Source organism: Diorhabda sublineata, chromosome 7, assembly GCF_026230105.1.
Source record: "Diorhabda sublineata isolate icDioSubl1.1 chromosome 7, icDioSubl1.1, whole genome shotgun sequence".
Lineage (NCBI taxonomy): Eukaryota > Metazoa > Arthropoda > Insecta > Coleoptera > Chrysomelidae > Diorhabda > Diorhabda sublineata.
Window position 1 is genome coordinate 7790059 of NC_079480.1, and position 17282 is coordinate 7807340.

Below are 17282 nucleotides of genomic sequence, written 5' to 3' on the forward strand. Positions count from 1 at the left end.
CAGCTGATTGTTCGGATTAGCCGAAATAATAAAAATAATAAAAAATTTAACGTGGTAGTAACGTAGTAGTATTATAATATACACAATATGTGATTAAAAAAAAACGTGCGAAGCTTCAAGAATATTGCACATTGTTCTGTGAGGCAACATTACTACAGCCAATGGACCAGGGAGTTTTGTAGGCGTTGGAGTTGAAGTTGCGAAAACGGTTTTTGAAATCTTCAATTGAAGACGATACCATCCTTTTGGTACAAAAGATTAAAGAAACAAACGTAATAGTTATTGTCTATTGGGCAGCTGAGTCCTGGGAAAATGTTGCAGTTTGAACAATAAGAAAATCTTGGAATAAACTATGGACATCTTTGAAATTTGAAGAACAGTCTACAAAAAATGACACCGTTAACCTGATTCTACTGCTACAGAACATTCCAGGTTTTGATAATGCAGTCCAAGTAGACGTGAATGAATGCAGATGCTGATAGTTCTGACACTTTTATAGATGATGACATCATCGCAGCTGTGAGAAAGTCTCGTAAAATGAGACAGCAGCTGCGTTTGATCTTGCTCTTCACTACTTGAAGCAACAGTCAATTATTTGTACTTTCTTTTTGTTTCTTCTTAACATAATTCACTTTTCTTTATCTAGTTTTAATTTCGTGAAATATATTTTCACATTGTTCCAAATTATGTACTGTATTTACAAACAATTTCTGGAACGTGTCCGAATTAAGCGGCCTTTCTGATTACCTGTGTTCGGACTAGCAGGACTCTTGACTGACATTTCTTGAATCTTATATTTCTTTTTTTTAGACGTGGATTGACTTTGGAAGAGGCAATTCAGTTAGCCAATGATGATTATATCGATAATCAGAAAGTTCATATTGAACTTCCCGATTCAAATATTTGGACGGGCGAAGATTAGGGCGATGAGAAGGGTGGTGGATTACTGGATAATCTTAGCGGACGACAATTATTGCCAAAGGCTGAGTTAATGCTTACATCCACCGTAATTGATGAAATTGATGAATCAGACGTTGATTTTCAAGGAAAAATAAAAATTTCTCCTAAGCCTGATTGTGGCAAGCTTATGAACAAAAATCATGTGGAAATATTTGGAACATTCTTGGATGAAGAAGTTTTTGAACAACTTTTCAAGGTTCCAAAAAGTATGCCTTGTTCAGTAATCAATCTAATCCAAGCGTTTTGAAAGAAGAACTGAAAGGCGCGATTGCAATTCTAATTATTACAGGCTATCATTGCGAGATTTCTATTGAGATTCCAAAAAAATCATGAACAACTCCATGGTCAATAATTCCATGAGAAGAAACATATTTCGTCAGATTATAAAATGCATGCAATGTGCTGATAATGAAGCCAAATCCTGAAGAAAAATGGTGGAAGCTAAAGCCGTCTATGGATTTGCTAAGATCTAACTTTATCAATAATTTGATTCCCGAACAAGAACTGGATTATAATTAGTCTATGATTAGATGTCATGGAAAACATTCATAAGAGGGAAACCTATAGGATTTGGGTATAAGATGTGGTGCTTGAATTCTGCGTCAAGTTACTTAATACATTTTGATGTGTACCAGGAAAAGAATCCAAAAGCAAAGACGATCTATGAGAATAATTTCGGAAAGTGTACTGCCCCATTGATGAGCATGATATATGAGCTTACATGAAGAAGCTTCCCTTCAAATTCTACATGGATAACCTTTTTACTAATTTTAACTTACTCTACAACCTAAAACAAAAGGGCTACGACGGTACGGGAACGATGAGAGAAAACAGAATTCCTAAAACTTGTACAGTGCCACAGAATAGCTTGATTGATAAATCAAATAACTATTTTCCAACATCAATAAGGAGCATGGAATTATTGTGGTAAAATGGATGGGCAATAGCGTGGTTACCGTGGCGTCTACATGTCATGGGACAAAAACGAACTGTTAAGGGGAAACGTTATTCTCAAGATGAGAAATAAATAGTTCGAGTACCACAACCTAGACTGATTTCTTAATACGATAGATGCATGGGTGCAACTAATCTGATGGATAAACAAATATCCAGGTAAAGAAGTGGTGGTGGGTAATTTTTTCCTGGCTCCTCGATGTTGCTCTAGTAAATGTTGAGAAAGTACCGACTTTACCATTTGCTAACCAATATCTCTAATAATATAAGATGCCGTTGTACTGAAAAAGGATGAAGAAGGATGTTTTGTGTTAAATGTGATGTTGGATTATGTTTACAGCTTAATTTAATTTTCTATCAAAAGTAGAAATTTTGTATATCATAAACGGCTAGCGTGACTTATATGTAATAGTACTTTTTGAGAGAAGTACTATTTTTTTAAGAAAAAATGTACAAACAGTGAAGATAAACAATTTTGCATATGATCATAATCCGTCTTCAACCGCAACATTGACCATCAAATAAACTTCATGGTCTCATGTAATGTTAAAAATCAAAACTTTCTTCGCTGTGCTATTCTTTCGTTTTGTTACAGAATTGTAAACAGTTTCAATGGAATATTTTGAAATAGTCATAATTATTGGATAGGAAAACTATTTCATCTTCGAATAATTTGAATACACTGTTGTTGTATTAGTTCCCAGACCATCTCGGACAAAAATTGTATAATCTGATTCCAATATGTTGTAATGTAGTTATTATTTCTTATTTTTAAGTTATTTGCTTTTCTCTTAGTCACAACATGGTTTATTAAACCGAGAAAGAGAGTTTGTGAATGAAATTAATTTGAAAAGTGAAATATCATTATTTCGAACTTTATTCTTCTAAACTTTAAGCAATATTTGAATCTTACTGGAGTTATAGTGAGAATAAATGAAATGGTATGCTGCAAATAATATATTTTGTGATAGGATGTTGGCTAATTATCAAAAAAATTTTCATATCTCCTTATACTTCTGATTAATCAAGTTCTGCGTTGCGTGGTGTGAATTGATTCTTAGTGAATTTCGTGTCTAGCAACAACAATCACCATTAAAATAATCCTAAAGTCTCTTCGACCTCGAGGTCTTGATGACCGTGATCAAAAATTCACAGATCAGAAATTTAGAATCTGACCAAACTTCCATTTTTTTTGCTTAGGATATTGAACATTTTATAAAATCTACTCTAATTTGATCAATACCAGCCATTTTTATAAATATGGTCCAGCTTCGAATTCAAAACTGTTACATGTAACAAACATACATTTTGTCTGCGTATCAACTTCGTTACTTTTTCTTTAGGAAGGTCCAGTTCCATACGGTCTTTTCAATACTCATCGGAACGAATGTGTAGTTGAACTTCTTTTGGTAATAATGTTGTTCTAAATACTGATTTCGCATTACGACCAAACATCGTTACACTTTCGCATTTTCATTCCACAAATTATTGATATTCGATTTCAAAACGACCTACAGAGGAAATCACTGCTGATGGATCACGAAATAACTTGAGCATTGGGGAAGGAAAGGATCATAGAGCCAGTAAAATAATATTTTGGGGCTCGAGGACTACTGCGGTAGTTGAGATGAAAAGACTTTTATGAGTCTAATCACTAAATACGGTTATTACAGATATAGGACTGCTTATCCAGCCGATTATGTGAAATATAGGAGGAAATTACGATATACATTCTCTATTGCTGTCAAGCGGTAATGTACAGAGAGGAATCCCAGGATTTGACACAATGGAAGAACCTTATTATCAAGTCTGCGACGCCTATAAGATTTTCGAATCCTGGAGAGTCTTCATGGGCCAGAGCTGGTGCGACCAATAGGACTACAAAGGATTATCCATACAGTTGAAACGAGCAACCTCCTAATTCTTAATTCTTCCTAGATCGTGAATTTGGAACTAATTTAAACGATTGCAGAAAATTGCTTGGTCTCCGCTTTGTGAGATATAGCTCGATGGTTGCAAAACACATGCTATCTCATTTGAATTTTTTTCTATGGTGAGTGAAATTATGTATATTGTCAATATCGACCAAAATGTGCTTGTATCATATCTGGATAGTTTTTCATGATAATTTCACACTAACAATATACCAATGCAGATTCAAATACTACTTTGATTACATGTTATGTTGAGTGGTATCAAATGAAACTAATGAGGAGTCGTAGACAATAGATCAATAGGTCAAAGTGTTTCACGACCTTACGCACTAGCTTATCTAATGAGGATTTATCGATTATTTCCCTCGAATTATCTATATTAAAGAATTCTCCAAAAGATGAACTTTACCTAATCGCGTTTCAAAATCTGTCAATCTGATCTAAATAACTGAAAAATACGTAAATTTAAACTTCAAAACGGTTAACCAAAGTAAAAACGCTTGGAATATGGACCTTTAAATATAAATAAGGACACATTGAAATGTTTATATTTAATGATAATTTTTTGTGACAGCCAGATGTTAATAGTGAAAACAAGATAAATCCGATAAAACTACTATGATTTGAATTAAAACTGGAGTAGCAGTGATGACAAAGATGAATTAATTATTTCCATCAGAAATGTCCACTGTAATTAAAACGTTGTGATATTTGTAATAATGATGAGGGCTGAAAAATAAAACCTCTTAAATGGGCTTCAACGGAAATAAACGGTCTAAAACCGTAAAAAATTATTTGCGTGTTCTGAATGGTTGTGTTCACAATTATTATATTCGGTTGTAAAAACTTGTTTGCGGATTTGAAAGGTAAACATTAGTTTCATAAAACTTTTTGCAGACGTGAATAATTTAAGCAATTAACGTGTACAATAAGTACGTAGTTGGCAGTTGAAAGCATAATTGATTATTTTAAAATAGTAGTTTTGAATTTTCTACGCACTTGTTTTTAGAACAATTGTGAAATTTTGTTTTTAGTATTTTAGGAAACAAAGAATTCTATGAATAATTCGAAACATTGTTATTATTTGGTCATGAGGAAATGAGTTGTATGAACATTCGTGATAATTGCTGGAATCATTAGAATTCTTGAATAAATTACACCAAGAGAAGTGAATGGAATTATATGAAAAAATGATTGATATAAATGAAAATCACATTTTCTAGCTCAGACACGGAAATGAATATGATTGGTGAAACTTTGAAATATCCTGAAAGCTTGATTATACCACAGAATATTTTCTCTATATTTATAGTAGACTAATAGATTCATCATTTATTTAGACGTTATCACGAACAAGTCCGCGATATGGGCCGTGGAGCCGGTCCAGTCGGTGTAATGAAATTATAGGCACAGCACGTTTTACATACCGCGGAATACGTTTGGTATTTGTTTTCATGAATGTTTTTATCATAGCGAGTGATTTGTTCACATTGTTTTGAACTCATTTCTAGGAATGTCCAATAGTCATAGTTAACAGAACGATATAGAAATGTAACTGAAGAATTTAAATTAGTTAGTTGAGTATTAGTGATAAGTTGATCTTTATATAAGTTAGTTAAGTGTAGTGAAAAGTGTTTGAATAAATTAAGTATAGGACAATGTTTATAAATAAATAAAAAATAATTCCAGTACGTTAGGAATAAATAAATATTGAAAGAGATATTCAGAAAATGAAATACAATTTTATTGCTCACAGGAATTTTGAATAAGTGACAAGTATCTTTTTTGAAAAGATCAGAAGAGATAAGAATTCCACGATGCGGATATTAAGTCTGGCTTTCTGTAGGAATTATTTTAGACAAATGTGAACCCCTCACTTTTCATTCTAATCAAGGTGTTTTATGACATAAAAAATTTCCATGCTTCCCACCTCTTACCTTGACAACCACCTCAGATTTTTTTTTTAATAGCAATAGTGCGATACTTCGTTGGAAAGGGAAAATGTATCACACTTTGTTTGTTAATAACGTTTAATTGGTTTGAGATTCATACTTAGCAAATAACAAAACAAAAAAGTCACATTCTTCTGAGGAAAGTGGGTATTTTGTAATAAATCCATCCACCAGGTCAAATATTGACTTTTTGAATCGTACCTATTGGTTTTAATCAACTTTTAGATTTGATAGTTAATCATGGAATCTCTTTGAAATTGAAAAAAAGAGCTTTAATTTTAAAATTGAACCTATAATAAGCCATATTTTCCTGTTTTAGAGTTAAAGAATACTGACTCTAATACCAGTCTGGAAATTCATGAAGAAAACAAAGAAATCTATTCTTGCTGAAAAAGTGGAATGACTCCGTTCAATATACAAAAATATGATATAAGTTAAAAAAAAACGTCGAAATAAAATATCTGCTGATTATATTAGAATCTAATTTGTCTCTAGTTTCTCTCTCGTCCGTTTAGTATTAATTATTATTGTAGATACTCAAATTTGAAATTTGAAATCAATAAAGAACGTATAACATTCATGTACCACGATCATTGTTATTAATATGTAATGTCTCTCTCTTTATTTGGCTCTCAGAATTTTTCCCAAACTTCATAAAGTCGTTTAGCCTTACAATAAAAATATAATGAGAAATATAATTGAGTAGAATGGAATTTTTCTTGAGCTACCACTGTCAACAATTTCCACACCTGACGGACTGCCTTGCTTGACCGTAATCGGCGTTGGTCTGTATTCCGCAGGACATGGTAAATCCTTTAGAGGTATCGACATTAAGAATGCCTTACTACTACTCTCAGCTTCGTTTTCCTTATCATAATAATCACTTTGATCAAGTGTTTCTTCGATTGAATTGGAGAACAAGGAAGGTGAGCAAATCAGATGTTCCACTACTTCTGTAGTTACAGTTGTTTTATCTGCATTCATTGAGCACTGCAACTCTTCTAACGAATTGCGAATGTGAGCTTGTGCTGTCTTGTCGTGAAGACTGTAGACCCAATCTAAACGGCAATCACAGCTGAATCGATTTCCTGAAACAAAATAATGAATTTCAGAACAGATAATCATTCACTATAAATAACATATTAATGTGAGAGACTTATGAATAAGGTTCACCGTCATCTTATTATAAGCATGTATTGTAATTATTCCAAAGTACCTCAAAATTACAAGAATATTTTTGGAGCTAAACAAATGATGTCGAATAAAAAGATAACAAGGAAGATACTTTATTGAAAACAAGTAACAAAATCCTGAAAAAGTTACATGTTACGTGTTGAAATTGGTACATGAGGCATAGGGATTTTGATATAACTTTTTCCTAACTAAACAATTCTTGCTAGTTGATGGAGAACACACACACAGACACTTGGCAACTTCAAAAAGGACGTTTGAATATCGAAAGAAACTCAGTATTCACATTGAAGAGGTGCATTGCAAAACTGGCAGTTGAAGCAAGCTGACTTCATTTTTTTATGTGTCTCACAAACTAGGCAGTTTCTTTGGGCATATAGCTTTTTGCCTCAATTGTCTATCCGAATTAATTAGTGCTTTTTGACGTCTAGCGAAAGACGTCCAATTTGATTTCGTGGAGTTCGTGGTGGCGAGCTCGATGTACCAGGTTGTAGCTCCTCAATATCTATCAATTCCAGATCTTCATTTTTTTGTTCTAGGACACACCCGAGGCAAAGGAACATGAAATAGCTGTATCCTTATATAGTATCAACAAAAGTACCATGAAAAGGCACTAGAAATGAAGGTAGACAGGAGCAAAACCAATTATTGGGACAATCAAGAGAGGACTCTTATGGGGAACTATAACCAGAGTAGATCTGCTGAATGTATCAACCTAAGTAAGAACAATTTACGAATACTAACAGGAGTTCTACTGAGGTACTGTCGCCTCAACAAACACCTGAAGACAATAAACTTAGCAGATAATGCGGCGTAAAGATTTTGTTGCATAGAGGACGAAACCTCTATCCACATTTGTTCGAAGAGTGAAACACTAAGAAACTCCATAGGATTACACCTGGATGCGTAAGAAATGGAAGGCGAAGATCTTTTCTCAGTCTTTTTAAAAGGAGTGGGATTTATGGATCAGCTGTAAACACTGTAATGTTCCACAACTTTGCATTTTATGCTTCAAAAAAGTTTCGTTTCTATCTACACTGTTGAAATAATTATCCATGAACAGATGATAATATTTGTGTTTATATGTTTGCGCCAGTTTCCTTCTTTTTTTACAATATTTTTCCATTTTACAAATGTAGTCAGTTTTCGGTTCAGTGACAACTCTTACCAAGATTCTATATTCAATAATTTTCGAAGCATTATAAACTTTCAATCCCAATCTTCCACACCATGATATGATGATTTGTCCAGTGCAATATCTTTTCTTGGTGTATATGTTACGTACCTAGCTCGAAATTGTATAAAGCCGGCTTTGTAAATATGTAACTGAGATAGTGGATACAATTACAGCAAAAAGAATACAATGATACGGACACATTAAAAGAATGAAAGGAAAAATCACAGAATGGAGACCGAGCGAGAAAAGATTGCCTAGTAGATCAAAAAATAGATGAAAATATCAGATTGTACAAGATACAAAGTTTAGGTGTACGTCACTGGAAGAAACAGATGCAGGACAGAGAAAAATGAAGAACAATAGTCGAGGCTGCAATAATCACCATCCATAAAAAATACAGGGTCAAAAAAGCTCAATTTGAGCAGCTACAATTCTCAATAGAATGTATAGCCTTGTATATACATATATAAGCTAGTATCATACTTTTTCCTTTTCCACATTGTTTACACTCAGTATATGTTCAACACTAAGATCTAAATCACAGGTTTCACATCTTGGTCACTCTGTCCGTGTTAAAAGATTTTAGGCTAGATTCCTAACAGGTCTAAGCGTAATATTCTTACTTGGTGTGGTCTGTTTGATGTCGGTTGGGGCCAAAAATTGCGCATGTTACATTTCTTGCCATGCACTGAAGACTTTAAATTTAATTCCACATTCTATGTCATGAAAATGAACTTTGTCTATTTTGCTAGAATCCTGGTTCTTTGTTAATGATCGGGCTAGCTAATTTCTGACTTCTTTTTATACCAAAATGTGATTGTGCAAATATAAATTCGACGGTGACATCTTCATTTTTGAAGTCCGCTATTTCTGTTTTAATTAGTGAGGAGATTGGATTTTTAGTTGATAGTTGATGCTGATTGATATTTTTTTCTCAATATTCATCTGCTTATAAATTATAGAAAGCTCACAGTAACATTTTAAAATGTTGATTAGCCTTGATCATGGCTCTATTTCAATTTCTATTTCTTTGATAAAATTTGTCTGTCTCGAATTCTTGATTATTGAATTTAAGAATGCATTTGAATATTACTTTCTGATATGTTTTAAGTAATTCAATTTTTTCAAAACTATTCATAACATATTGACTGATAGAGGGGAGGATAATCAATATAATTATTTATGGTGAAAATTCAATTTAATAATAATTAAATCAAAATTTTAATTTCAAAATTACATAATTTTGTTGAATAACGTTCATGTCCTTAAGGTAAATAATAGCATTAAATGAATTAATGAAGTTTAATTCCCAACAGCTGGAAAATGATTGAAATCAAAATTTAATATTTAAATTAGATTGAATTTTCCACTCCCTCACATGATTTAACAGAGCATACTTTTCTCGTTTGCTAAAAAGTTGGAGTGGAAAATTTATAAAAATTTGTTAGGGTGGATTGCGTAGTACATCATATTCGAAATAGAGCAAGAATTGAAGCAAGACTAGAAATTGAGGGAAAAGTTAACTGTTTCACTGAAAATTGGGTTTTTCGTTTAGCGGAAAATAGTTTTGTATAAAAGCGAATGAGGTTGCTATTATTAACACTTCAATATTTTTGTTGGATCATACATCATCTTCTTATTCTTGTACGTAAACGGCTTGAAACGGTTCCCAAGATCAGAGCCTGAAAGTTGTATGTGAAACCCTAGTACATCATTGAATGGCTACTCTGCCTGTGTGAAACGTTTGTATATGAAAATGTCGACTGGTTTTCCACGTTTTAAGACTCCACGTGAATAATGTTTAGAAATGTTTTTAAGGGTCTCAGCTAACAGCAGTGGCAGAGGCGATTGAAAAGTGTCAGAAAACCCTCCCGAAAAATCGATACGGTTGCCGCGACCAACTTTTTCCCGACATTCTTTAGCCCTTTAGTAAGAACTGTGTGTGATGACAGAAGTTTTCGATGACAATTAACCTTTGGACCATAAACAATTTTGAAAAAAATCATTTCAAATTGCGTTTTCCGATCTGACTGACGAATCGATGGATAGACCAAAGGTTTTTGATGTACTGGAAGACTTTGTATGTCGAATGTATTAACAAAATAAATGTGTAAGAAAAGTAAATGAGGCCAGATTATCAATGTTCAATAAAAAGTACGATTTCAATGATACAGATGAAAGTTTCGAGAAATTAGACTCGCCAAGCATTAATTTCACAATGTTGCCGCTACGTCAAAGAGAAATGTATCAACATTTCTCACGGTCTCATCAATTCATCGCTTGCACATGGGGTAATGCCGATTTCATAATTCCGAACGAAGCAGTTACACCGGAAAAATGTGGTTGGCAGAAAGAAAACTCCTTTGAGTGTATTTGGTTTGAAGGACCCTTGTGACCCGCGCGTATAAAATATGTCGCAGAATTGTATTTCTTTATAAACAAAGTATCCGAACCGTCTGAGACGATAGGGGATACCGGGGAAATTAACGATGTCGACGAATTTGCCACAGAAAGCGATACTGATGATGATGATAAGACAGAGACAGATGATGACTTAGTGTAATTTCTAAAATCTCGTATTAGCGCATATTAAACTTTATAATAACTATTGTTTTTTATTAGCAAATGATCAAAGTTCATTTCCCTTTTCTCCTGATTATACCTTATTCACGTTTTATAGATTATATTACTTTTTATGCACACTACAAAATAATAGAAAAATAATATATAATTGGGAAAAAAGTTGGGCGCGGGAACCATATCGACTTTTTGGTGTGGGTTTTCCGACACTTTTCAATCGCCTATGCCAAATTTAGTTAGTTGAGACGTTAATAACATTTCTAAACATTTTTTAAGTGAAAACCTTTTCAATTTTTCTTGCAAGCTTCACAACGTGAAAAACCTGCTGGCATTTTCATATGCAAACACCAGCAGAGTAGCTATTTAATGATGTACTAGGGTTTCACTCAAAACTTTCAGGCTCTGATCTTGGGAACCGTTTCGAGCCGTTTTTATGTAGCCTAGCTCTTGGACTAATCGTAGGATTTCAGATTAATTTATTTCTATTAATATATGATTGGCCAACTTTTATATTTACAAATTCATTGAAATTCTGGAACAACAATTTTAGAGTCGCTAACTTAAGTAAGATAATCATTCTTGGTTGTGCTGTCACCTTCTTAAAATTTTCCTCCTACTTTCTATCTATACTCAGTATTCTTGTTGAAGTATATGGTTGGTTAAGAACAAGTTCTGACAAAACTGTTGGAAAAATAATGATGTTTGGATGTTTTGAATATGTGTGGAAGTGAATTATTAGGTTGATAATCCTTATCTTTTATCCAGTACATTAAAATGTCAGTTGGAGTGGTCTAACTATAATCATGAATATTAGATACCATTTTCACTAATTTCATACACAATATTACGGTACGGTAATACGGTAATTTAAACTTTTATTTCTATGAAAACAAAAATTATCATAATGTTCTCTAAAAAATTTCTAGCTGATTTAGAAAAAAAAATAAGCTAGCAGTAAATCACGGTACTAAGGTCCCCGCATTAACTCGATAAAGAATCACAACGCTTATAAAATTAAACCCAACTATTATCAGCACCCAGCCACTAAATTTTATTCGTCAATTAGTACATAACTTGGTTATCGAAACGCGCGTCAGACAGTGTAATTGTTAGTTTTGGTGTACTGGTGGTGTAAACAGTGTATTCAGTATGAATATCGGTAACAGTTCCAGAAATAACTGCAGTCAAGTTTATAAAGATTTGACAATATTGAAAGAGGATGCTGGACATAACACATTTGAGTCGTCAATTCATTTAGGGGTTTAGTTGAGCGCGGTACTACAGAAGAAGTCGCTTGATGAACTATTTCACTGTAAAAGAACGATTTCATTTTTCAATCTAATACAAATTCCGCAAACAACCGTTTGTCTTTAATATATTAATAATTACTGAAGGGAGCATCTTCAGGTGAATATGACGGATGAAGAAACAATTAAAGTCGCTTTTATCTTAATATCAGCATCAAAACATCTCAAAAAAACTGTTTAAGACTGACCAGTTTCATTTTTCTAAGATTAAGATCGCATAATTGAAGTCCCAAAAGACTGTCTCCCACTACCAGTAAAATGTGAAGGTATGCCCCTTCATGCTGTATTCATCGGAAAAGTGAGCACCTACTAATTGGTTACCTATGACACCAATCCACTGGTTAACGACTTGAATAGCATGTGCATGTGCAGAGTTACGGAAATTATTTATCCCGTCTCTTGTAAATTCGATTTAAACTGAAAATAGTGTCCTTTGAGGCGTTGGTTGATGATCGTTAATCAATCTACAAAATTCCATCTCCAGAATGTAGTTGCTGAACCATTTGAAAATGATATGGGTACAAATGATTTTTTTTGTAACTAACTTTTGATTATCAACTTACTTGTCTGGTGTTTATTGTACGGCTCATAGAACAGCGTCATTAATGTCATCTACCTGCGCTACATCTGCCTGTCGTTTTGATCTCCCACTAGGAAAGGTGTCATTTCTCGAAAACAATTACAAACTGACCCAAAAGTTGGATGAATAGGAGTTCGACGATCAGGAAATCTTCTGTGATATTCTCTAGCAGCAAATCTACCGCAGAACTCATAAACAAAAATAGGGTCGGCATATTCTGTGGTCGAAAACTGATGTGGCATTTTGACCGAAAGTAGCAAGAGATTCACCAAACGTCACACATTTGTCAAACTGCCCACAAATTTATAACTTAGTCTTGTATTTATTATGCCATAAATTGAATGTTTTAATAAAAATTCCCAATTTCGTGATATGCACTGCCCCTCAGTATTTATTCTAGAAGAGACCAAATAATCCTCATTTATCAATATTTATCATAATTGTTTCAAATAATTAATTAGATTATTGAATTAATCAAACAAACTTTGTGAACGATAACATGGAATATAATTATTAACTACAATCCAGAATTTTCATTTATGACAAGTCCATTCATTTGAAAATCAAATATGTTTGTCTATTTCCCTTTTCGACTGATCTGTATGTTTCACCAAAAGTATAATACCGTATCTAAAGCCAATATATCAAACCCATTGAGTAGGAATATTCATTAAAGCGAGCCCGAAGCGTAGCAAATATAATTTGATCAACTAATTAAGGGAATCATATTTGAAAGATAAATACTGCCGTTTTAGTAATTAAGATGATTGTTGTTTTGAGTATTTGAGCTGATATAAAAAAGTTGATTACATATTTGCCAGCTCATATTAAAAAGGGATGTATTTATGTATCAATAGCGAACCTTTTAACTCGCTTATTGTGATGTAATGAATTGAAAGGAAAAATACTTCTTGAAAGTGACATATTAGCATTTTTAATTATTAATATACATGGTTTGTTTAACTGATCAGTGACATTTCCTGAACTGATTATATATCTTCAGATTTTATTTGTCAAAATTCCACGTAATTCTGAAATAGTCTTAAAGCTCACGAAGAAAACTATTTTTCTTGTAGGGTGAATAGAGAGAAAAGTAATTTCAAGTATTAGTTAACACATTAACCGTATCACCGGTCTCTGAGACCGCATGGGAAATTTGGCTTTCGACATTGGCATTCCTGATGGTTCGTCCCGCTCAGTAGCTGTCCATCAGTTTCCCGCCAATTGTTGTTTATACATTTCAATTGGAATAAAAGGAAAATATCTCTTGAATTCTTACTATCTCCAAACAGAAAAGTGGGGTCAACCTTATATGGATTTGCAGGGGCCATCAATGCAATACAGTATTGAAACAGGGGAGAGGAAAAACAAACCTGAAATGGTTTGTTATTACAATCATAAAATGTGCGAGATATTCGTCCAGACGATGAACCAGAAGTTGGCTCCTTCCAATATTCTATCAAATGTTATACAATATTGCATCAACTCCTTCATCTTGTACCTTCCATTTCGAAATAATCCTCTTGTGACTAGTTACCTATTCGTTTGAGACCTAGCAATGGAGCTTATGAAGCCATATATCACCAGACGGTCGGAAATACCAAACCTACCACGTAACATTTGAGCATATGTTGGGAACGAAAATTCTCAAAACCCAGATGTCTGTATCCCAAGTGACAAGCAATAAAAAAGAAAAACCAGCATCAAAGAAGAGGAAGACAAATTATGAATGTATGAAATGTATGAAAGCGAGCATTGCTAGAAAGATTTGACTTTTGAACTAACAAAATCCCTGTTTAGTTGATACCAATGTAAAAACATGTGACTTTCACTTATCTTAAAATATAAAAATTCGGTACCCTGTCTAGTTCCGAATGAATTCAAAAACGATTCAACTGTTATTCATGAAAGCTGGGATATATATGTAATTTCGTTCAACTTAAATATAAGGATAGTTATTATTCAAATTAATGGTCTCAATAATTAATAATAAACTGATCATCAACGGTGATTGTTGTTATCAATCGTAGTTTCCATAAGTCAGGAACAGATGGCGCCTTAAGAGAATTTCTTCACAGAGAACTGTAAAATTTTGTTCTTTGCACCTCATAGATGGCGCCACACTTTAATTTGATATATTTTCTTAAACTACACACTATACATGTCTTATTTTGCCTATACCACTTAACATCGCTTCTTTCAAATCATTCTTCATTTTGTCTTCGTTGCGTACATTACTTCGAATATTTTTTTTATTTCTAACTCATAGTTATTCAGAGAACAGCGAAATTCATTCACATTAAAAATTCAATTACTATTTTTCGTGAAATTCCACCTAAAAAATTCAACCTTAATGCCCGTAGCAAGAAGACTCGATGTGCACATGCTGGACTACCTGAAATTTCCCCTTTAAAAACGTTTCTAGTAGCAATTAGACTATAAAGTATTTTGTAAATTCACAAAATGAGTTGAAAAAAAAAGGTTCCAGTTGAATATTAATAAAACGGTATTGCAAATGACACCTAGCTATTTCTGTGAATATGTGAATTCATCCACATGAAATATTTTTTTATTGAAAAGTTGCGAAATTATGATGTTTGTTATTATTAAAGCAAATGACAATTGTATCGGAAACAATTGAAATAGTTTATTTTCAAAATATTCAATATATTCTGTTAAGAATTTTGAATGATTTTTAATTTTTAATAAACATGGTATGTATATTAGCTCAACAATATGTTCAGTTTATGATGTATTTCATGAGAAAAACAAGTTTCTTAGTTGTGAAACATCCATCATAAAGGAAGCGTTTCTTCTGAAAAAATAAAAAAAATTTAGACTGTTATTCCTAACAGATTGTATCACATCCATCGCAGTGAATAACGAGAATTTCTTTGCCTGTTAGAAGCTTAGTTCTCCATAACAATAGAGATTTCAGTATTATCTGATAACAAATGTCTGACAATGAACGTATTACACGTTGCTCTACTTGGAAATGTTTTTGAAGTTTTAGAATTCCTAAACGATATAATAAAAAGGAGAGAAATTCTAAAAATTCCATTTGTGTGGATTGAATATGAAATGATAGAAGAGCACCAATTATTCGTCACCAGAGGCATTCTTATAAAAGTACTGGATAGAGAAAAAACCATGAATAAACATGAACTCAAATACAAACAACAATACTGTCTTCATTTAGTAAATTATAGGTAGTTCATAAAAACTGAAAAACACGCTTTAAGCAATAATCAAACCGAAAAGTGAAATAATTCTTTGTGTAAGAGTGAAATTATTGATATCAAATGCCAGGGCCAAGATTTCAAAGAGTACTGGGAAAAGCTGTCTGATTATCCAAAAATGCGAAGTAAAAAAAACAAAGCCACGTTTTCAAACATTTTTTCTAGCAGCCCCTTAAGAATGCCTTTCGTAGTAAAAATAATAAGATCTTAAAACCAACAAATAACTTCACAAAGCTGTGAATCTGGATACAGAAGTTCACGACAAAAGCATTTGCTTATACCAGCTTATACATACATTTTTAAATGGACAGCTCCTTTTGAGAGTTCGTTAGATTTCCAGTCACTATTTAAAGTGTGCTGCTTTTTATGAGATTCTTAAACTAACTTTGCGTTTTGTAACCATAGATCCGAGTTTTATTTCCGGTCCAGGAACTATACAATTATTTTTTTACATTATTGAAAATTATTCATTACGTAAAACTTTTCTTTGCATTATTCCTCTCGTTCCCCGTTTTGTTATTGGCTCTCGATGATAAGATTGACAGTATTCGATCTCGTATGTAATATAATAACTAAAATATAATTTAGGTACGTGTCTCTAGGATAGCTAGTGGCACAAAATGGTAATATTGAACTTAGGACTATCAATAGTTACAAATTTCTACTAGTTTCATTCCAAAATATAGAGTTTATTTAATAATGTCATATGAAGCACCCCACGTTTTATTTCTCACATCATAGTTTGTTTATTTCTGAAAGCAAGTTTTTTTTAAATTTTTAGTATAATTAACTTGAATTTTCGAGTGTTTTCAATTTTATTTGTTGTATGTTACAGTCATTGTGATTAGATAGATACCATACATAATATACTAAGAAAATTCTCTAGACAATGTGATAAATTAATTACTCTGTCTGGATATTATTCATTTACTTTCCGTTCATAGTTGCCGTTTGGCGTCACAATTTGCCGATATGTCTGCCGTTGGTGACCTAACTTTTCCCTTCAGCAACTGTCGTAGCAATAGACAATCATTTGCATTTGATACGTTTGTCTCAATAACAAAAACCCTTCGTTATTTTTCACCATAATCAAATAAAAAAATTATAAATAAAACACCTGAAGATTACCAGCGACGGAGGAAATCCCTTTATGAATTTAACTGCTGAACACAGTGTTTTGAATGTGGAAACTGATGTAATAGACATGCAGACACAAGCTGATAGCGACTATAAATTCATCAAGGTCTTCAAAAAACAAGTGAGCAGAAGAGGTGGCGTCTCATTTACTTCATTCGGAGCATCTAGTATTTTGAGAAGTGATAATAGATATTTGTTCTGAACTAAACTGGTTTCCTAAAGGTGTTTAAAGCAAAAAAATTCCAGAACATTTAAAATATTCACGCAGGTT

The 17282-nt window shown here is 32.9% G+C and overlaps 1 protein-coding gene across 1 annotated transcript in view; it reads right to left on the reverse strand.

Annotated features, from left to right (window-relative positions):
• Positions 1 to 3955: 3955 nt before the first annotated feature.
• LOC130446774 (connectin-like) overlaps positions 3956 to 17282 on the reverse strand; it is a 776872-nt gene continuing 763545 nt past the window's right edge. The window contains exon 7 of the mRNA XM_056783223.1: positions 3956 to 6888. Within this exon, the coding sequence (XP_056639201.1) occupies positions 6470 to 6888 (419 nt within the window). The 3' untranslated portion in view covers positions 3956 to 6469. The remainder of the gene's footprint in view (positions 6889 to 17282) is intronic.